This window comes from Colius striatus, chromosome 12, assembly GCF_028858725.1.
Source record: "Colius striatus isolate bColStr4 chromosome 12, bColStr4.1.hap1, whole genome shotgun sequence".
NCBI classification, from domain to species: Eukaryota; Metazoa; Chordata; class Aves; order Coliiformes; family Coliidae; genus Colius; species Colius striatus.
The window spans coordinates 9,793,503-9,817,183 of record NC_084770.1 but is presented as its reverse complement, the minus strand read 5'-3'; the positions used below and the strand labels follow the sequence as shown (position 1 = coordinate 9,817,183).

Below are 23,681 nucleotides of genomic sequence, written 5' to 3'. Positions count from 1 at the left end.
GATGCAAGTGCAGTGATGCAAACACACTATTGTTTCTCAGATAGTTTAGGCACAACGTGAAAGGTAAGGCTAAAAATGCTTTTGTATGACTACATTTAACTTGATCTTCTTGGCCTCCACATAATGCCCACAGTAGTGCTTAACTTAAAAGACATTTACCTTTGATCCTTACAAGATTAAATTGGAGAATATGCATGAATCAACAAATGTGTTTTGTGGAGTATATGTACAACTCTGCTGTGACTAGAAATTTCTACACTCTCAGATACCTGACTTACAAGTTTTGGTGAAGTCAACTGAGCAGAGAAGTAGTTCAGTACTTTTCCTCTCTGTTGGAGAAAAAAAATAAAAGTAATTGGTACATCCCAGCAGTGTTTCCTCTTCCTTTTTCAGAGTCAGCCCCATATTGTTCAGGAAGAAGGACAATGCTGCATGATTAAGAGCAGTTACACTGCAACAACATCTCATAGACATCTACCATTACCTAAAATGACAAGAGTATCACAAAGTTTGTAATCCAGCAACCTTATGATTGAGAAAGAAAAAAAGAAAAAAAAACAAAATTCACAACAGGAAAGAACAAAGAAAGTCCACTTTCTTATCTTAAGAGTTTTTCCAGCTCAAGTAGTAAGATTCTTTAGCCAGCCCCCCCTTGAGACTTTCAGCTGTTTTCACAGGTGTAGAGTAAAAACACATTATAAAGAGTGTGTAAATAAAACAAGGCCAAGGGAATAACCTATCAATTGATCATTTGGTTGTTCTGGTGTATAATTAATTAAAAGCAGAACAAAACAGGTTATAAAAGCAGCATAGAAGAACTGAAAATCTGCTTTTTTTCTTTAAAGAAAATGTGGGCACTTTTGGTTCTCATAGGTGCTTCAGCTGTTTCTGCTCACTCACAGGATCTTTCCTTCGAAGGGTAAGAACAGATATCAAATGTTACAGTTACACAATTTCTTCTGTATGAGCAAAAGCCTTTCAGCTGACTTACCTGTTTCAAATCCAATCTTTTTTCCTCCCTTTACAGGCAGAAGGTGTTTCGTGTGACTCCGCAGAATGGTGAGCAGGTGGACATCATCAGTTCTCTTGCCAGAGACATGCAGGTAAAGAACTTGGGGAAGGGGCTATATTGCCTCTGAAAGGAACATTTCTCCTTTTGTTTGACTAACATCTATCTTAAAAAAAACACATAAATTCTGTTCCTGAATTAAAGATCTAATTATGATTCCATTCAAGTCAGCTGGAGTGTTTCTTCAAAAGGAACAGGACAAGGTGATAAAGCTAGAGCTATATAAATGCCTTCCAATGCCTTCCTAGAAAGTTTGGTTACCCAGCAAGAGTATCAAAGTACTCAGCAGAAATTATTAATAGACAAGTTAATCTGAAATGCTCTATTCAGTATGGGGTGCTTTCAAGAATTTATTAGACAAAACATGGAAATTACAAGTACCAGAACTTTTAGTGTTATAGGGAAAAAATTTTATTCATGTAAATAATTTTTAAACCCATACTCCTGAGAAAGTGAACTTTTCTTTGGCCTCTAGTCTGTCATGTCATCTTTTCTTCTCTGACTTTCCTTTAAAGCTTCCTTTCTCTCCAACCAAGCTGCATGTTTCTTACTGACCTTGATGTAGATATATGATGACACAACGACAAGGAACAACAATAAAGACAGTAAATGTGTTTTCAATATTTCTCTTCAGCTTTGATGTTGTAAAATAGCTGTTGGTGAAAAAGACACCATTATCTGTAGGATGAAAGGATGGTATTTTTAATGAAGTACAGATGTGGAGAACTATCAACAGGCTAGCATAGCATGCTGGAACAGTAGCCTGTAGGAGAGTATACTATTGGAATGGTGCTGTCAATATGAAGAAAATTAATATACTGTCCTTGCTTTTAAGTGTGTAGTATAAAGGGATTGTTTTTTCTTTTAAGCAAGGAAGAGATCTGTGAACTATCGTTGTTACACAAAGCAATCAGTCAGGGCTGATGTGGTAGTACACTTTGGAATAGCCATCTCACTTGAAGACACATAGTTCAAGGATACACCCACCAGCCCCAATTTCCATTATATTAATGAGATAAAAGGCTGAAAAGGCATTAGGCTGGCAAAACAGCTTTGCTTTCATTGGCTTTTAATAGGGCTCTAAATCCAGAAGTCTGGAAGCTGACTTCAGCAAATGTGTTAAATAATAATAGCACTGTCGTTTGCCCATCCTGAAATAAACATCTTCCCAAGGCACAGATTCCTTATACCAACTTTAGCAAAAAGAGTCTTTAAAGCACTCATACAGACAACAGATCTTCCCAGTTGATTTATGTAAAGTACTCATGTAGCATCCCTCTGCTACTAAGCCAGCAATTCATTTCTGTCTAACGCTTATAAGCAAAATCTCCAACAAAATCTGTACAAAGAAGGACAGAAGTTGTAAAGATAGTTACAACATTCACAAATCTGTGTGCACTCACATGCTGTAGAATACTTGGCATTTGTGAAACTACCACCACCATCTCCAGAACTCTGCCATACAAAATGCAGGGCCTAATAAAATCTTCTTTATCAATTTCCAGTTAAAATTTAGGTTGATACTTCTGGCAAGCAACATTGGGTCAGTGTAATAAGATAGGAATGATATTCAATAAATTATTCACAATCAACATCACTATCACACATGCACCTACTTAAAAATCACAGCCATATGTACATACTTATTTGTTTATGTATTCATGTGGCCTTCTTTCAGGTGGACTTTTGGCAGCCAGACTCTGTCACACTGGTAAGGCCAAATATGCAAGTTGATTTCCGAGTTGAAGATAACAAGTCTTTTGAGGTTGAAGATCTTTTGAAAGAAAGTGGAATGGAGTATAGGTAAGTTTGTTCTCACTGTATTTTGAATAGAAGGAGAATTAATACTAGGAAAATGTGTTTGATCTTTTCATATTGGACAACTGTCACAAAGACCATCCTTCCCATGAATGCTTCTGCTGGGTTTAGCTTTCCTATGTTAGTTCAAATGGACTGTAGCTACTCTGTGTTATAAGGGTGAGGTAAAATGTTGGTAGAGGCAAGAGACAAGAATCAAAGACTTACTACCAGGAACTTCCCTGAGGTGAAAGCTCACTGCAGTAGACAAGTCAGGAGTATAGAGAGAACAAGAAAGATTTCCCACTAAAGACAAAATAAAGTTAAGGTCTAGACAGAGCCAGAATGTGTACACCAGACAGGTTTTCTTGCTAGCATCAGGGAACTGAAGGCTAAAACTTGTGAGCCTCAAGGGCCACCATGAGCAGCTCTTCACTGAATTCTCTAAGATGTGGAATGATAATTAGAGGGGCAAAACCCCACAACTGGTGACAAAGAGAAGACAGTTGCCAGGTGAAGGGCCAAGGGAGTTGGAGAGAACAGATGCCGAGGACAGCCTTGGGCTTACTTAAGTCACACAGTGGATCTTTGGCAAGGATTTCTCCAAAGAGAGCTTTTAATTGGCTTAAATGTTTAGTATTTTGCCCAGAAGTAAAAAAAACCCTGAGTTTCCATGACCAAATGCAACTGCAGCATAAATGGAAGGCATAGACCACACTACCAAATAAAATATGTTATTGTAGCAAGTAGCATTCATGGGAAAGTAAGGAGAAAAGAGCAGGACCAGGCAACTCCTTGTACTTCATATCTTCCAGTCACTATGCAAGCATTAACTAAGGATGAGAAGTTGACTTTAGGCTGGAGTGGAGTTGTGTGTCTTCACCTCCCCTTTGGCTTCACCTGAGCACTGTAAATCAGTTCAGCCCAGGTTGACTATCAGGCTTCTTCCATGTGTAATGGATATTCTGTCAACATCATGTATTCAGACACTGAAAGTCAGTATTTCCTGATAAAATTCTCACAACTTTGTTTTCCTGAGTGGAGAGCTAAGTTCTCTCAGCTCTCTTGTTGCTACCAGACCAACTGCTTCACAGGATACTACAGAGTTCCCCCGCACAAATCTTCTGATTGCAACAAAGGCCATAAAGTCTGGAAGATGTCCCTGACAAACTTGAGTGGAGTGTCCTTGTGACAACCCAAGCTGTTACAATCCTTTTGAAGTGCAGCTGCAGTGCCGTGACATCATGTCAATGTAGTAATTTGCATTGTTTGTTCTGAAGGCTGGAGGTGCCTCACAAACTGGCCTCCTGCTCTTCTATCCAAATCACAAATGATCAAGGACATATGTTGAATGAACAAGATTAGTAAGAATGTTAAGACAAGCACTGGAAAAACAAGAAGACTTCATTTTTTGATAGCCAAGGTTGAAATATAAGCAAAAGGTCCTCCAAAGGATGCTCGACAATGAGCTTTGCCTTTGTGTTAGTGCCAGGGAAAGATGAACAGGAGAGATCCAATCAGTTGAGACAGACTTCTGGAGGTTTCTTGTCAGTTTGTTTTACTTAAATAGCCCACCTCATATGCAGTAAAGTAGCTTGGAAGATGTATAATCCACCTGCAATAGAGCTGTCTAACCACACCTAAACTTTCGAAGCTTGGTTTGATGGAAAATTTCATCATGCAAACATCTCTGAGTTGCTGCACGGGAGTGTGATGTTGGTGCAGTCTAACTCTCCTCCAGTGCCATAAGTTCAAAAGAGGTCCCTTTTTCAGAGGCAATCTGGCAACATGGGGTCAGCCCAGGGCTCATTTTCTACACACATTCTGTCTTAGTGTTGACATTCCTCCTATTTCAAACTGTTGACACCCTGGTGGTTTGTTAGTATGGCATTAAGTAGGCAGATGCTAATTAGGAGGAACCTATTGCTCCCTGATCATTCAAGTGGCAAAGCTGAAGCAGGACGTGTTTGAAACTTGAACTTAATAAATCTTATTTTCCAATTCATAAATCAACATTTAACTGCACAATCCATGCAGCCTCGATTCCAGGAAGACCCTGAAATGTCTACCTGGTGCTTATTTCCCTGTTAGCAGATTCTGTTTCTCTTCATGCTTTCCATGGTGTCTTATTGCAGTGTTATGATTGACAACCTGCAGTCTGCATTGGATGCCCAGTTTGACAGCAAAGTTCGTACCACCGGACACAGCTATGAAAAGTACAACAACTGGGAAACGGTAAAGTCTAGATCACCCCTTTATTAGCCTCTGTAGTCAAAATGGTTTCCAATATGCTTCCAGCCTTCTTCCCTTTTTCTCTTCTGTTCCATCCATTAATATGGTTACCCCTTCCCCAGTCTCTGTTTCCTTTTTTCTTTATTGACCACTACTGAGTCAATCTGTATAACCCCCCTCATGCACCTATTTCCTCTACTTCTGCTTCCGAGTGCTACAAAGAAACTCCAGCAGAAATACAATGATCAGGACGACATGCTTCACTACTAATTTGCTCCTTCCTTCTCCCATCTCCAATGCTAAAAAACTTGATTCCATTCCCTGCCTCAATTCTAGTTCATCTTCCATCATAAGCTCTCCCCTCTGTACTCCTTTTTTCACAGCTGTGCTCATTTTTCGTGGTGCATAATCTTGACCATGTCACTCTTCTCAACTTTGCAGTGGCACCTTGTCATCCTCTGCATCACAGTTCTTAAAAGTATGGTAATCTTCCTTTCATGTCTTTCCTTGAAAAAAATCTTTCAATTTTGTGCTGATCATTTCCCACTAAGCACCTGTTACATCTTCAAACGAGAAAATTTCCTCTCCAGGTGGTATCTATAGAACATACACAGAACTAATGAGATTTCTCCCACCAGAACTCTCATTTAAAAAGAAAAATCTCCTTTTACAAGGCTATTTAAAAATAAGAACAAAGCCCTTATGACTCTGTAAAGGTTGTTGGCATTCAAAAACCAGCCAACATCCATAATGTCAGCTCTTATTTCTAGTATTTCCTTGCCAGTTTGTCTAGTCCAGTCTGCTGTTTCCTTTCCTCTTCTCCATTCATAGGTAAATCTTTGGGCATGAAATACTTTCTTGTGTGGATGTGGCAACTTTTTTTGTGAGCTTCTGAAGGCACCTGTAACAAAGGAAATCTCCACCAACGTTAAGATAATAAAGGGTGTTATTACTTCCCTTATATACTATGAAGAAGATATTCTTTCTTTTGTATCTGGCATTAGTGGATTGCTTCTACAAATCCCTGTCCAGCATTTCTGTCAGTAATTCAAGAATGATGACAAATATAAGAGCCATGAAACTGAAAAACATCACAAGATGGAGGACTGAAAGCATTCCATGTACTTAGCTTAACAAGAAAAACAGGGGTTTTTTTGTTAAGAGAGTTTAAGGGGTGACAAGGTCATAACTACATAGGGTCAGTATTCAAAGGGTTTTGTAATTCACTGGCCATACTCTAACAACAGGTTCAGATAAATTCATACTAGAAAATCTGAATTCAGATATGGAGCTCTAGTGCAGGTACGAATTAACTTCTGCAAATCTACAAACTGTATTAAATATTAGATCAAATTAGTTGTCCAGAAGGACCATTTCAGCATGAAGTCTGTGAATGAATTGGTCTGGAGCTGAGAAACAAAGACATGAGTAAATGTAACCTCCTTATTAAACAGATAGCTGCTTGGACTGCTGATGTCGCTGCTCAGAACCCAGACCTTGTCTCTCGCAGTGTAATTGGGAAAACATACGAAGGACGGCCACTGTACCTTCTCAAAGTAAGTGCTTTGATTATTTTGTGCTAGACTCTTCCTCTATTAACCTCCTGAAGATTACAATTGCTATTAAAACAGTGCTAAGACAGTAATAAATGTTTTGCAGAAAATCTAATACATTTTGTTCCCTACTACTAAGATTTTTTTCAACTTTTAAGATTTCTTTAAAAGGGGCAGAATGAATTATTGGAAGTTCAGACATATAAATTCAACTACACTCCTGAGAGCCATTTCAATTAATATCTACCTTTATATGCTCTCCACCTGTTGTTTGTAAACACATTTACTTTAAAAGGATCTATAAATGTCAGTCTCTCTAGCAATAGGCAACAAATTTGTTTGTAACTTCATCATGCATCATTTTGTGCTCGTTTTGGTTGTGCTAGTATGGGGCTCTGTTTTAGATATGTGTTGGAAACTGTTGATAACACAGGGGTGTTTTGGTTATTGCTGAGCAGCACTTGCACAAGGTCAAGGCTGGTTCTGCTCCTCACCTCACCCCACAAGCGAGTGGGCTGGGGATGCACAAAAAGCTGGGAGGGGACACAGCCAGGACAGCTGACCCCAACTGACCCCAGGGATATTCCAGACCATATGGTCTCATGCTTAGCAATAAACTAGGGAGAAGGTGGGGCAGGGGCTGCTCAGGGACTGCCTGTATCACTTGTCTTTTCTCAGGTTTTGTTTCTCTTTGTTATTTTTCCTTTGTACTGCAATTTATTATTATTAATTTTATTTCAATTATTAAACTGTGCTTATCTCAACCCACAAGTTTTCTCACTTCCACCCTTCCAATTCTCTTCCCCTTATCCTGCTGGGGTGGGGAGTGAGTGAGCAGCTGTGTGGGGCTTAGTTGCCAGATGGAGTTAAACCATGGCAAATCTTTTTCAGAACTCTTCTGAATAAATAAGATACGATGACTTAAATCAAGATGAAAGGATAAAGATTACTTGCCCAAAGCTGCATAAGCATTTACAGTAATATATAATTCAAGCAAACATGATACAATGCAGAATAATCGGGGGGGGGGGGGGGGCTTATCTAAATTAATACAAAATAAATTATTAAGAGTTTCTAGTTTTAGCTTGAATAACAGCCAGCTACAGCCGAAAGCACTCCATAGAGTTCCATTTGATCAATGAATGCTATACTTGTATAAAGTTTGACTTTTCAGATCAGCAAGCTGACTGACTTATTCTGCATGCAAATTATTTTGTCCAAGACCTGTTTTTTTGTTGTTTTTTTGTGTTCATAGGTGGGGAAACATGGTTCAAATAAGAAGGCCATCTTTATCGATTGTGGTTTCCATGCAAGAGAATGGATCTCCCCTGCTTTCTGCCAGTGGTTTGTGAAAGAAGTCAGTAAGCTTAACACTGAAAAAATCTTTTACAAAATGTAACTATTTTTAAGAAAATCTTAAATGAGTAGCAAGAACTGAGGTCATTGCAGATTGTCCTTTACCTCTAAATACCTGTCCACACATTCCTTCCCTCACCTCAACTGGCTACTTAAACCAGATCTCAATGATTGGACCTGCAATCTTTCAGCGGCTTAAGACTACCTAAAAGCATGTGTAAGAGGTACTGACAACTTACAAGGGTTACTTACATGGCCTATAAATTCCTTTTTGTACCTGTCAGAGAAAGGTGAGAAACAACCAAATAAATTTAGTACCACTGTAAACATAGTCATGTTCTTTACACAGTCATAAGGAGTAGGGAATAAGGAAGTCCAAGGGCTGGTCAGAAGGCACTTGAATATACATCGGAATAGCCATCATCCTGCAGCATCAGCTGCTCTATTCTCTGCAGCCTGCTTTACTCAGAAAGGAACAGAGTGTGGAAACCCACTCTCAGCTAAGAACAGGAGATGTACCTGAGAGAGAAGGAGGAGGACTATAGATGAAGATCCCTAAACTCTGCTCAGGAGCTCCCTAAACTCTGCTCCCTTAGAGCTGCTACTTCAAGTTGTACAGAAAGATTTTTAAAATATGAAACCACTTTCAGGAAGGAGCTGCAGAGGTGAAATAAGCTTAACTTCAGGCTGTGATACTTCAGGCTTTGAACTAAACAATTTTGTCTCCTTTCTCTTTTCCTTCTTCTCACCACCAATATAAAGCAGGTGGGAGTTACCTAATGCCACACAGAAAAGGTATATTCCCCTTCAGTGGGGGAGATCAATCAATTCAGCAGAACAACTCACTGATTGAATCTCCAATTTTGTAAGAATTTCTGCTTGAAGATTAAAAAAAAAGAAAAGCAAAGCCAAAAGCAGCAGCTGGGGTTCAAACTCAAGTAAAGGAAAGCCAAAGTACATGAGTGAGCTGGCAGAGGCATTGGTGGCAAGGATAATCAGTCTTATCAGATAGCCATGCGGTTTTGTGTAGGGAGCAGTGGAAATTGAAAGTGACATCTCAGTGGAGTCAATGGGAATGTGATTTCATTATCTCCTAATAAGGCTGCAGACAGTATGTGCTACCATTTTTCTCTTAGCAATTCACGTCACTACAGCTGTCATTTTCACTGTCTGGTCACTTAATTCATGGGCATACCTGATACCAGCAGTGGTTCTGCTCAGTGGATCCCAGTGTAGATAGGCAGAAGTGCTTTAAATACACAATCCTCTGAGTGTCATCAATAGTTCACTTGGGATTTCTTCTAGACATAAAAGTAAAAAAAAAAACCAACCTAGAGAAAAACATGAGCAAGGTGCTTTGTTACATGTATCTCCAAAACATCCAAGCACAACAAAACAAAGCAGGAAAATGTAACCTCTTGTGATCTGAAATTGCTTTTCTAGATTCTACATCCAACTTTCTACTTACAGGACAAAAGATACCTTTCTCCATTGCTTTGCTCCCTGTGTTGTCCTTTATGTCTGTGTAAAGGAAACATGTGTGCAGCATACTTAGAGCAATTTTCCACAATCATTGCATGCTCCCTCAACACTGACACTCTCTATAATTTTACTTATTGATTAAATTTCTCTCCACAACATATATAAAAAATAAAAATAATGATTTTTCCTTCTCACCTAAATTAAACCCAAACCTTTTAAGGTGAAAGGACATAGGGAGAATACACGGACAGGAACTTTGCTGTGTGTGTAAACAAGAAGCTAGTAGATGGAAATCTCTCTCCAGTGATTTATTATGCTGCTCAAAATCAACAGTGCTTTACAATGTAATTTATCTACGAGATTGAGATGGCTTTCTAACAGCACTGTGGTTTGAGTCACTGTAAATCCTCTAAGTATGTGTAATATCATAGAGCTGCCAACTCACGTAGTGGAGTGACCTGGATGACTTTGCCCACCAGATTCATTAATTCCTGATCCAGACTCAGGCCTTTAAATCCACACAGGAGATAGAGATCTATGAAGGCATCATCAGCTTTTTCTACTTTTCTCCAATTAGGCTGTTGAGACCTATGGGACAGACAGTGTCACGACCAAACTTCTGAACAGCTTGGACTTCTATGTTTTGCCTGTTGTTAATGTTGATGGCTATGTTTACACCTGGACAAATGTAAGTACATTCTTCTTTCTCAAGAACAGTGTTGCTGGAAGGCCAACTGTCAGAATTTTCTCTTAGTTTTGATCTATGCTTCACCATTCCATTTCAGAACCGCATGTGGAGAAAGACACGCTCTAAAAATGACAACAGCTCTTGCATTGGTACAGATCCCAACAGGAATTTCAATGCTGGCTGGTGCAGTAAGTGTCTCCTGACAATAGCTGTAAGACATCACAGAGAGGTGCAACAGCCAAGATACTCAATTATGGATTTTCCCTACTTGATGGTTGGTACAGCTGAAGTTTGAATGAAGGCCACCAGTACAGCATTGTGAGATAGACTGTGTTCCATTTTTGGAGCAGTTTTGGGCAAGAAAGCAGACTCTGGTAACTAGTGTCACCAAGCTACTTCTGTGAACACACGAGCACATACACACTTACATAAATGTATACACACGTATATACATACACTTCTATGAACTCAGAACACAAACCAAATGAGTTTTCTTTTGGTTGGTTTCACTCAGTGGAGAGGAGCCTCTGTTGAGTATTTTGCATTTGGCTTTTTCCTAGAATTGGGAGAATACACAAGAAAAGGATTGTCAAGTACTGAAGCAAATCAATACACCTGATCACTTACATAATATAGGGCTTTACATCAACACTTACATTCTTCCAACTATGCACACTGTACAGGGCATACATATTTAGCACTCTGTGATGTTGCCCAGGGTCTTAACTAAGCAACAAAATATTCTCTCATCTGATATAGCATGTGTGTCGGGAGGATTTCCAAGGCCTCTCTATGAGAGTGGTGTAACATGACTCTTCTAACAACTGACTTTTTTTCAATAAATACTTATTAAATTCAACTTTCTTTCCAGCTCTTGGAGCCTCAAAAAATCCCTGTGATTCCACTTACTGTGGCTCTGCACCTGAGTCTGAAAAGGAGACAAAGGCTTTGGCTGATTTTATTCGTGAACATCTTTCTACAATCAAGGCCTACTTGACGATCCACTCTTACTCCCAGTTGCTACTGTTTCCTTATTCATATACTTACAACTTACCATCAAATTACAACGAACTGGTAAGTCTCTTTGTCATTCTGACACGAGGAAAAGAGTAAGTAAAAATCACCACTTGCTATTTAGATCCATTTAACTTCACGCAGTTTCTTTAACGTCTGGAGAGAACCTGTACTGCAAGTTTGTGAAAATATGTCAGTCTTTCATAGCAAGAACAAGGGAAAGCATGATGGCATCAAGATAGTTCAAGGACAGGATAAACCTAAGAGGCTTATTTAATTTCCACATACTCAGTGAATTTGCCACAAGGTCAGGTTTGTCTTCCAGTCATGCTATACAGAAATTCACTCTGCTGTGCAGCACCGCTTCTTCCTGACTCAAAAGGTTGCTGTGTGTGTAGCTTTAATACATTACATAGAAACATTATGGCCTGTAAGTCAAGCTAACAGCATGATAGATTGTAATAACTCTGAAATGACTGAACTGGTATCAACAACAGACAAGAATCTCTTTCTACCACTTCCTAACAGACTTTACCTTTCAGTGAAGTAAAATGGTGAAACGCTTATTGATACAGGTTCAGGACAACGAGGCAGGTTTTGTCAAAAGTACCATTTAAAAGTTAGATAAAAAACAGTTAAAACGTTTCAGTTCTTTGGCCTTTCTAAATAGACCTGGATTTAAACACACATCTGTACTCCAGCTTATTCTTCCCAGTAAAATGATTTAAAATGCTCTCTCTTTTGGGAGTATTGCCTTCAAACCCATATAGGGTTCCTAAGATGAGAATGAGAGGATGAACGGGGTGTTTTAAAGGACAATTCCTCTTTTATTCATCTTAGAGAATTCCTCTTTTATTCATCTTAGACCTAATGCCATTGAGGTAAGATAACAACAGTCTAGAATACATTTTTTGTAACCCTTAAAAACAGAGACAAGAGTTAAAACTATTAAACGTGTATAAAAGTTGTAAACATTTTCTAAGGCCAAAAATCAACAATCATGAATAATAAAATGACTTCAGTCCTCTGGCATATTAGCAATTACAAGCTGTTGTCAGGGAAAACAACACAGCAAAACAAAACAAACAAATCTTGATTCCCCCTCTTTCCTGGATGCTGCCAAAAGTCCAAGGCAACAACACTGTGTGTTGTTCTGCTATGCAGGTTTGACAGATTTATGAGTGCTCCCAAATAGATGTCATGATTCTGAAGCACAAATACAAGCTGGGGCCAACAGTAAAGTTTTTTGTTACGTTTGACATCTTAAAGGAGAGGATGAAAGTAAGAGGAAGATTTTATTATTTTATATTCCAGAATTTTTTAATTGGAATTATTCCAGGGAACTGCAGTAATTTCTTGTCTTCACTTTTTACAAAAGCTTCACATTTCACTCACTGCAGTTCAGTCTAAAGTAATAAAACAACACAAACCCCTTGAAGCTGCTTTGTTTTCGAGATCACAAAGTTCCCATGTGTTAAAGATCTGCATGACATCCTGCCCAAGTTTTTGAATCAAGAGCAAATGCAATGAAACATAACTAAAAGTACAGCATGTTTCTCACAGTATTAAATGGAAAAAGTTTACATTGACAGCTCACTATCAAAAATAATCCTTAACGATAAAAGGAAACTTTGTGCTTCTCTAGGGTTTGAAATCTTTTTTTTAATTAAAATTGGGTACTAGCAATGATCTATGCTAAGACACAGTCAAATTTTACAAATCATCCCTACTAAGGTTCTACTTTCTATTGATAAAATATATATATCAATAAAAACAACTGCCAGAGAGGACAAATCTGCCATTACCATTCAGCATAAAAAATAAATAGCTCAGGAATAGAGGCTATATATTTCTCTTCAACCGTTTGATTTCACTTTCTAAGTTGGCCTTTCCAGCATCACTTTATCCTATATTTTAAATCGGGCACATTGATCCCAGAGGGAGTGCCATTATTTTCCACTACAAAGCAATCACAAATCTCACCACCATGACAAGGTGACCTTATGTGTGTTTTTCACGTCTTAATTAAGGGAAAATATTTCCTCTATTGGTGATCCCAACAAAAAGACAGCAGGATCCCAGAGGTGTTCAACTTGTGCAGTATCTGATTTTAACAAGGAAAGACTTCTTGCCAAAAATCCTTTTGGAGAATGAGATCAGAGTGTCACCCAATCAACATTGCTTATAGTTGGGATAATTAAACAGAAAGAGCCTAATTCACTCCACTGTCAGTGAACTAAACAGAAACACTGACTTTAACAGGCTCGGGTCAGGTTTGAAAGTGCAGCTTTTCAGGTTACTTCAAATAACTAAAACACATTCATTTAAGCTGTGACTAAAGAAAACTTAAGATTTCAATCAGCAATTGTACTTGCTTGAAATGAGACAGCTACAAAAAGAGGGATTATTTTGTATGTCAATTGTTGTGTTTCATGTCTAAAAGTTCTGTCTAGACTTAGAATTTAGAGAAATGCTGAAGAAAGAGAATCTCAACTTTTAATATAAATTGTTTGGGTAAATAAAAGGATCATCAATCATTTTGAAAATGAACAAGCAAAACTTAAAGTGCCATTATTTTATCTTAGATGTTATTTTTACTCTGACAGATCTAATAAATTAGAGGAAATACAGTTGCGAGTTCTTATCTCTTTCACTGAGCAACTGGACATGTGCTTAAACAAAACCCCACATGTCTGCTATCATTAACAACATTTTGTTCCATTGTACTTAATTAAAGGGAGCATAATACCATGGGGCTTATGCTGCATTCCCGTGTCTGAGATATAGAAGGGCACAAAAATGTAGTAATTTGAGACTGAAGACACCAAGCCCGCAGAAGAGAAAGATCTAGAGAACTCTTGTGCCTTCTCTTCCTGCAAGTGCACTCAAGAGAGTGTCCTTGAGGCTCAAAAGACTTTGTGTTCACAGCCTCAGGAAATTACCAGAAGGCATAAAACCATTCTAGTTTCTCAAGTAGAACAGGGCACTCTGAGAATCCCAAATATCTTTCATGCTCCACTGCATTGCTACAGCAAACCAGAACAACCTCAAAGTCGTTGTAACTTATTTTGAGTTCAAGATTAGAACCTCCACCTCAACCACCCTGGCTTTAGGGTGTAAAACATGATGAAAGTCATGTATGTTCCTTCCTTCTCACAACTTCCCACTCCTCCTTTGATGCAAGAGGATATTTAAGGATCTCAACGCTACATCTCACAGGGATTTTCCTACAACTTTTCTCCCTTTATTCAGGGTTGTTGTTTTGTCCCCATTCCCCCTGCTCCAGGGGTGTTGCACAAAACTTTCACTGTTGTCCAAACAATACTTGAACAACAAAAATAAAAACACCCAAGACAAGAAAAACTAGGTCAGGAATGTCTCAGCAGTTACACAACATTCTTGTGATGACACATTGAAAGAAATATGTACTCCTTTTGGTGAATCACATTTTGCCTGCTTCATAATCCTCTTGTCCCATTTTTTACTACACCCTGGAGTGTTACCCTGCACGCAGGATACACTCTTGAATCCATCTCTTGCTGAGAACAGAAGCATCAGCTTTTCACAATTGAAAAACGTGCTTGGCAAGACCAGTATCTCTCCACACCCCAAAAAGATCTTTTCATCTTTATTTTACTATTCATACTTTTGTCCACTTGCAATAAAGAACTCTGCATTTAATCACACTTTTCATAAACAGTTCAGCCCATAATTTTTTATCAGTTCATATTTTGGCTTTAGCTGCCTATTAGGTCACCCCACGCTTTCCTCATTTTCAGCAGACAAATCTAGCTTTATCAATTCTTGTTTGTATTTGAATTGGCTCTGAACTATGATTTGATAAAGCAGAGGAACGTGCATCATGCCCTTTCTTTCTTTCTAGGTTCAGTTCCATCTCTCAGTTAAACAACAAGCTCAGTGCCAAATACATACTCTTTGTCAGATTAATTACAGTTTGGCAGGCTGCAGAATATTGTATTAATTTACAGACCAAGATAACTTTCAAGAGACAGGATTTGAGTTTTTATTACTTGAATGCACACTGACCACGTTGGTTATTGTTTCAGTTCACCAAAATTTTCCTTCCATATCAGGTTGATCTAGCACTTCATTTCCTCTCGAATGCTTAAAATAGGATATAGTACAAGGTGGAGACATGCCCAGAGTCTGTGCAGACTGCAAGCAGAGTGAATTTCAAATATATGGCCTGACTTTGTGACTATCAATCTGATTATTTAACCTGATGTCTGGGAGCTAAGTCTTTCCACTCCTGCCTTTATTCCTGAATATGTTTAAGATATATGAAGACTTGTGGGTAAGAATCTTTGAATAGCAAAATCCCATCATCTAAGAGACTAGGACATACAAATCAGGAGTTGTGACCTATGTTGTTGTTTTATCTGTGCTGGTGCAACCTCCTGTGATTGTACAACCGGTTACAAGTAAATATTGTTAAACTGAGAAGCAACAACAAATGGTAAAGTGGGCAGTAAAACAGTATTTGGAATTGGCTTCACAGCTCCTTCACTGAGTTTCCACAACAGATGTCCCACAACAGAACTGTTCTGTACTGACAGTCTTGAAATTGTGGAGAGGATGTTTTTAGTAGCAGCGTTTTCCAGATGAAGCTCATGTCAGAATCTGGCTGAATGACAAGAGACTCCAACAGTTGTAGGGCACCTTCACCTTAACTCAGTCACATCAGAAGCCTTCTCACCAAGGACTGACTTCATAAACACTCTGTGAGACTGTCACAGAGAAACAGATTTGCAAAGAAATCATACCAAAGTCCTCCACTTGGCTGGATTCTCTAGACTCTTGGGGAACATGCTCAACTATGAGCAGCAACAGAATACTGGACTAAATCACACAGCAGTCGCAGACCCTTTTGAGAGGAGTCTGTTTTTACTGGCAAAACAAAAAGCCTTAGAAGTTTAAATTCACTTGGCTAAAGTAAACTGTGCAAATACCACATTTTCATATTTTCAATACAAAGGAAGTTGAGGGTTGCCTAAGTGGAACTAAGAGAGTGAGGTGAAGTAAAATACAGTTTTCAGCCTTGAGCAAATCAGTTTGCATTTCAGTGAGGGAAGAGAACAAGAGGTTCAGTCAATCAGTGAAAAGGCTTCTCCAGATCACTGTCAGACTACAAGGGCAAAGGGAGTTGTCCAGGTGAAGCAGCTGTATAACTTTTGTCCCTGAAGTGTTTCCAAACAGCCTCAATTTGCTAGCAAATCCAACCTCAAGATGTAAGAGCAAAATGAGGGAGATGCCCCCCCAAAAATTACCTATTAACTCCCAGAAGATGCTTAGCTCAATAATTTATCTTGTTAGTTCAAAACTTCAGACATGGTGAGAGAGGCCAGTGTCTTTCATTAAAAGATAATAACTGAAAAAAAAATGAGGTTTAAAAGTTGTGAATTATGTAGGATAATTGCAAATGAGAGCACTACTCTGCTGCCTCACTGGCCCACGCACTCTGTACACACCATCAGGCGAAACATTAGTAATTGCTGTGTAAACACAGATGGCTGGTCAGTGAAGGGAATACTACCTTCTGCTGAATACTCTTCTTCTGCAAGTTCAGCTGCAAGTCAGAAGCTGAAAAGCCAGTTCTATTCTTGGTTACAAGGTATTAAATTGGAGTTATTTCTAGGACTTCAGGGCGCCAGTTGTGTTTCTGCTACTATAACTCTCAACAAAATTTTCCTTGCAAGAGAGGGAGTCTTAACAGTAAAAAACAAAACAAACTCCAAACAAACCACAACAATTGAGTTAAGCCAGTTGTACAAAGAGTTCTAGAAAATTACTCAACAGCAAGGAATATCCTCAAAAGTCCATAAGATAATGATGTTTTCTCCTTGCAGCCATATTCTAAATAACATACAGGCTTGAAAATCCAAACCACCTTTCAGAAGCTAATTTTCCCTTTTGGATAATGTTGGGCATTATTTATACACCTATGCATAAATCTCAGTGTTATTTCCTTTTTACAAATGGTTTTGAGTAATAGGCTATTTTGAAGAAAGAAGTCAAAATGTCCTCATATTTTATATTTGAACTCAGGAGTATTTACTTAATTTGTATTGTTCCTGCTCTGTTATATTATTAAGAAGTGACTTTAGTTCCTATAAAGTTGAAATGTTTTTACCTTTACATTTTGGACTATAAATCTATTAGGAAAGCAAATGGTAGAGAGACAAAAGAAAAAAAATAAGCTATCAAAACTTCTGATAAAGTTTCCTTTCATGGTGAAGTCATAAATGCTTCCTCATGTCTTTCACTTAGAGAGGGTTATTTAAAACACCACCTTCATCTCCAACCTGGAGAGCTTGAGGAAGTTGTTTATGTGGATTCCAGATTCTTAACAGCTGGAAATCTAAACTGCTCTTTCTAGAAATCTCTCCTTTTACAGCTTCCTGGCCAATAACAAAAAATCCCTCAGGTAAAATGATTTCCTGGCATACTTTTTCTGCTATCTGTTTTGGTATGGTTTAAAGCCATCATTTGGCAGCCGAGTGAAAGCAATGCCTTCTTCTTCCCCAAGAGCTGCTCTGCCCTTCCATTGTCCTCATTGTGCAGTCTACTAAAGAGAGCACAAATACCAGTTACCAGCAGGTCCATGCACAGTATCAGACTGTCTTTCCAAATTTAATTTCCACTTTGCATATATTTGAAAAGAGGAAGAATCAGTTTACATTTAAAAATTCATTTACTATTGAGAGATTTGACTCAATCTCAGCTGCTGATTAATTGTATGTATTATAAACAAAAGAGGACTGTAGAAAACAGGATACCACTAGCAGACAGTAGCCTCCAACCTCTGTAATTCTCTCAACATGTTAAAAATTATTGGAGATTTTAGAAAAAATAATTAAAAGCAAACAAACAACACCCCCCTCATTGGAGTAGCTACCCCAGTTGCTCTGAACCTATAACTATGAAATGGAAAGCAACAACATTCTTCCTACAATTGTGTGTGGACAACACAAAGGCCAGAAAACAAACTCTACGTTCAGCTACAGCCAATGCTATAGGTGGAAGGACAGGTTTCAAATACTCTTTGGTCTGCTTTGTTTAAATATTCTTAATATGCTAAATGACCCCAAATTCCTACAGTAAAATCCCATAATTCTAGAATGTTCAAAATCCAGCACTTGGGACTGGGGAGACACTTGCAATTCTGCAATAAAGTAGGCTGCCAGTGCTAATGCAAACTTATTTTGATGCTGTTTTGTAGAAGCTGAGAAAGCTTTCTCACTTAACCAAGATTTTCCAACCACATTGACCTTTTTGAGTAATTCACAGGAACACTTAAAGCATAAGGACTGAACAGAGAATATTTTACAACATATCTTCCACTGGGAAGTCAGCCAGAGTATACCTACAGAGAAAGAAGGGGCTTGAGGAAATTCCTAGAATAGTAAGCCATTCAGCTGCAAGCTATAAAGACAGATATGGCAACCCATTGCTTATCCTTATACTGAACATCTGCTTTCAAAAAGCATTCATCTTTATCATCTGTTAGTAATAGTTTTCATGTTTTATTAGCAACATGCTGTATAATGAAGAACTGGAGAAGCCACATGCTCCAAAGAAAAGTCTGTAATTTTCCTTAACTCAAGCCTCGTAATGCTACTGATGGGCCCAATCCAACCCTCACCAAAATCAGTGGGAGCTGAAGGAGTCCCTCTGTGCATAGGAAATGAATTGAAGTTAATGAGACTACATATGGTTCCAGGGTAATTTATGCCTTTTCTGGCTGTTAATATTTATAAGACCGTAATCTGCTTCTACTTGTATCAGTGTTCAACTCTATTGACAAAGCTGGCTCTACTCTGAATTTAGAGCTTCATGAACAGAAGGAAAAGAAAGGCTATTGTGCATTCCCAATACACTGCACCAAGTTGTTACTATTCTCTAAGACTCTCCAATCTCTAAATAAGGTTCCTTATCTAGTTTTAATCTTGTACAAATTTCTTCTAAGCTGTTACCTATTGTCCACTCACCTATCCAAAGTCTAATGGACTCTACAGCAGGCTGTAGGTCAATGGAGCAATACACAGACTGGACTGGACTCCATTAACACTTGGAGAACCAGTTCTTCACTGATAAGCAATTTTCATGGCAACAGGACAAGCTGTGCCTTGCTACTTACTGACATTGAGCCATTTTGACAGCTGAACAACAGCTTTCAAATAAAATCTTCTCGAGTGTGGCTTTTCAGTTTATTCTTGTTTAGATTCACTCAGAAAGCTTCTGAAAATCTGCACTTATTCTTCATTTCTTACAGAATTCCATTGCTCAAGCTGCATCCACACAGCTGGCCAGTTTGTATAACACCAAATACACATACGGCCCAGGAGCTACAACAATCTGTAAGTACTGCAAGGCCTAAACATCCCAGCCTAAACATCTCTATTAAGTGCCACTAAGACTATCATCAAGTGCACTTTTCTAGTGATTCTTGTTCCTCTTCATAAGTACTCCCCTTCATTCTTCCCCTCCATATACTCAGAGGTATACATAGCAACTGTCATTCCTAAAACGTGGGATTATTTATTACTTCCCCAGGGAGTGTGTGACCCCCTGGAAGGTAAAAGGATGTGGTAAAGCATTTAGGAATTCATGTGCATAGTATGAATTCCTAAATCATGCAGAGCTTAGATTTAAACACAAAAACCTCAACCTGAGCTTTCCTGCATTTCTACTACCTCCAAGTCAAAGAAAAAAGATGATGTGAATCTTAAAGAATGGCTTCAACCACTCTAGCAACACAGATAATTGTTTCTTTTCCTTTACATTACAGTCTGAGAAACATACTAATTACAATCCCATTCTCCTACCTTTCTTGGCAACCCAGCTGTCAGGATATGGCCTTTACAGTGTCAAAAGTTGAGATGAGGTTACCAAATCTAGATTTCTATTTAAGGTATCTTCATTTACTTAAATATAGAAACTAATATTTTTCCCCTATTTTTTCATTCCTTAAATATTTTAAAAATCTTTTAAAAGAAAACCAGTTTATCCCAATTTTTAGTATATTTGTAGAGATTTTTCCTTTAAAAGTGTTTTGTTGGTGCTTAGCAATTCTGGAGTCTCCTTCCTTGGCAAAAGAGATGGACTTCATTGTACTTCAAAGTACTGGAAAGGGAGGGTACCGTTTGTCCAGAAGAAAAAGCTGGAACTAATATGCCAGACCTGCTCTTTCAGACTTAAAAAGCTACTCAGTGAGAGGATATGTGCTTCTGATATCAAAACTTTCTAAACAGCCCCACACAAGCATGCCATTCGCCTGCTCCTTAAGCATTCCTCCCATGGTCTCCCCACAACACTGGCAAGGTGGGAGCAGCTTAGCTTGTTTTTGTTTGCTTGCACGCATCAGCTGGAGCTCACAAATAGCTTAAAATCACAGAAGCTTTGCCATGTGCAAGAGAAATCAATCAATTCACTGAATATTCCTTTTTATCTGTCCTTTCTGCATTTCTGGCTCTGTACGTGACTTGACTCCAAAGAATATCACATTTCAATGCAGAGCCACACTTTTGCAGCTAAGCTTTATTTTATTTCTTTATCAACAGATCCTGCTGCAGGGGGCTCTGACGACTGGGCTTATGATCAAGGCATCAAGTACTCTTTCACTTTTGAGCTCCGAGACACTGGTAGATATGGTTTTGCTCTCCCTGAATCTCAGATAAAGCCAACCTGCAAAGAGACTTTACTTGCTGTCAAATATATTGCCAATTATGTCCTTGAGCACTTGTATTAGAATGGAGTTCTAAAAACTATTAAAGCTTTATTCAAAAATGCCTACCTTTCTCTTCTTCCCTAACAATAGGTTTTTATTGCTCTTAATGTTCTTAGTCATATCCTAGTCCATCATAGGTCAAGAGAATCACAAGTGTGAGAATGATAGCTTTTATTCAGGTGACTGATGTAGTCAGAGGGGTCTAAAAGAAAGAGCACAAGAAGCTTAATCAGCTTAAGGTAAAGGTTGCCATCATGATTAAAATTATCTTTACACATAACAGATGGGAAGAGCATTAGAACTTACACAGATCAAATGCTAAACAGAATGGAAACAGCTAGGTGATTGATACAAATGCACTTTAATCCAACCATTCATTGCTTTAATGGCAGTAGGAGCAAGGAAAAACCCCCATCAGAAACTCAGCCCTGATATGCTCTGGTGAGTTTTCTCAAAGCCCACCCTGGCTCTGCCCCATCCCTGAAAACTAGTTGGGATCTGAGGTCACTGCTAGCACGATCTGAACTCAGTGCTGAAACTTATAATTACTCTCAGTTTTAAAAAGCAAAGCCTGTATACAAATCATGCCATGAAGTGTCTCTCTCACTCAGTACAGCAGCATCTCTCCAAATATTTCCCAAGCCCTGGTACTTCCTGAGGCCCCACGTGTTCCTGCTGCCCTGAGCGGAATAATCGTAAACAATCATGAAAACCAAGTCTGATGATAAATGATTATCTGTTTCTCTCATGAGAAGCTGTAAAGAATTATCCCTTCTAATCAATTTTCTGTACAGGTAATGTGGATCTGATTGGGTCAGAGTGAAAGAGAGTGATAAATAGCCACTCTGGGAAGCTTTCTCATACAGCTACAGAAAATGTGTTTGACATTTATCAATGCTGTTTAGAGCTTGGGTAATATGGGACACACCCTGCAGAAAGATGGGGAAAAATCTTATGTCAACACAGAATCTGGCTGATCTCCCTGCCGTTGCTGGAAGCTCTGAACAGGGGCTGCTCCTGGAATTAGCACTATTTCTGGAAGGTCCCTAGCCGGTGCTCTCAAATGAAATGAGAACATGAAATGCATGTTGCAGACAAAACACTTTTACCAAGAAAGTCAACAAATTCAAAATCAGATGACAAATTCTCCTCTTTTCCCTTCCCTGTGGAGGGAAAGACAAAGTAAAATTTAAAATGACACTTTCATTTACATATCTAAGAAAGCAACACATGCACTAGTCTGCCCCACTCAGCCCAGCAGCACACAGGTTAAACTAGTCCTCACACACACAACTGATCCATCTGTTTTTGATGACTGGTGAAATTGAACCGATGTGTGAAAGTAGCATGTACCAGTAAAAAGACATGTCATTCTGCTTCGCCACAGAAGTGAGGGGAAGGATAATCAACATTACCAAAAATAGCCCAGGATGCAAACAGAACATACTGGCCAGAGCCAAATAGGTCACGAAGGGCAGGAAAAGAAATTACACAGAATATAAAATATTTTGGCTAATGTTAACTAAGTAATAACAACCACCCAGGGACTCCCCTGACTGTATTATTTGGGAATATATCACAGGCCTTGCACCAGATACAAGGTGAATTTTTGATACTCAGCACCATTCATTACTACGAAGGCTCTTTGTAGGACTTGCAGCCAACCAAACACACAGCTACAGATACAGCTGAGGGGTAGGTCACAGCACACAGCAGCCCAACTGTGTGAGAGTTGTCCCTGTTAACTTAAAATTGCAACTCCAAAGTAGAATATGGCACACATTTGGCAGCTCTGACATTCCCAATGTCAAGTCACAACAAGGCATTGATAGGCAGTTTTTCTGTGCCGTCTCCAGAGAAGGTACTCACTAGCACCTCTGCTCAAGTTACATAGATGCAGAGAAGGAGAGCAATTAAATGTGATATATCATCCGTGCAGCTTAGAACATAAAACAAAGAATATGTGGGAGAAATTCAAGGAGGAAAGGACATTCTGCTAGCAGTAAGCTGTCAGGGCAGAGACACTGGAAGAAAACACAAAGAGGAAGCAAAGGTTCAGCAACAAGTCACGATGCCTCGGATATCAGCATTGCTTTCAAAAAACACAGAACATTCACATGTAAAACTGATTGACAACTTATTTTCAAAGATACTGTCATAGTTACTTGGAATCAATTCCTTCAGTTATGAAAGAGTTCTTGCAGAGAACCAGGAAAGACACAGGAAAAGAAATAAAAACATGGATGATGGAGGTACACTTCGACATTCATAAAAGATGGGCTTTTTCAACAATTCTAAAGAAAAATTTCCAGTGCTCTGCAAACTGAATCTTTTCCTTGCTTTCTAAAGTCAAACAAATCCATAAAGGAACAGCAAATATTTTACCAATGTTAAAACATAAAGGGAATCCACCACACAATCTGTGGCTTTGCTTTTTCTTTAATTGCACAGTTTAAGCTGAGTCTTTACTGTGAACACTGTCTATACACTTCAGTTTTGTAGCATGTAAGAACAGTCTTAACTATATTCATGTTTATGAAGAAAGAAGCCATGAAAAAAACAGGAGAATAACTCTACAGCCCTGACATAGCTGGAAATACGATTAAAGAAATACTGGGCACAGGCATTCAGAGGAAGGAAAGTCGGCAGTGCCCTGGGCTGCATTAGGCAGAGTGGTGCCAGTGTGTCAAGGGCGGTGGCCCTTTCCCTCCACTCAGCCTGTGAGGTCAGGCCTGAAGTCCA

General features: G+C 38.8%; 1 protein-coding gene across 1 annotated transcript; it reads left to right on the top strand.

Moving 5' to 3' along the window:
• The first annotated feature begins 848 nt into the window (after window positions 1-848).
• CPB1 (carboxypeptidase B1) lies at window positions 849-20,960 on the top strand. Its single transcript, XM_010202598.2, has 11 exons — window positions 849-919; window positions 1,028-1,103; window positions 2,748-2,872; window positions 5,002-5,101; window positions 6,553-6,654; window positions 7,907-8,008; window positions 10,067-10,177; window positions 10,275-10,365; window positions 11,049-11,251; window positions 19,485-19,569; window positions 20,773-20,960. The coding sequence occupies exons 1-11, from the start codon at window positions 849-851 to the stop codon at window positions 20,958-20,960; spliced, it is 1,254 nt and encodes a 417-aa protein (XP_010200900.2).
• The last annotated feature ends 2,721 nt before the right edge of the window (window positions 20,961-23,681 follow it).

Bases quoted from the DNA above. Each gene is read 5' to 3' on its own strand.
- CPB1 (XM_010202598.2), top strand. From the start codon at position 849: ATGTGGGCACTTTTGGTTCTCATAGGTGCTTCAGCTGTTTCTGCTCAC. The intron at 1,104-2,747 runs GTAAAGAACTTG...GCCTTCTTTCAG, and splicing joins CTCTTGCCAGAGACATGCAG to GTGGACTTTTGGCAGCCAGA. The intron at 19,570-20,772 runs GTAAGTACTGCA...CTTTATCAACAG, and splicing joins CCCAGGAGCTACAACAATCT to ATCCTGCTGCAGGGGGCTCT.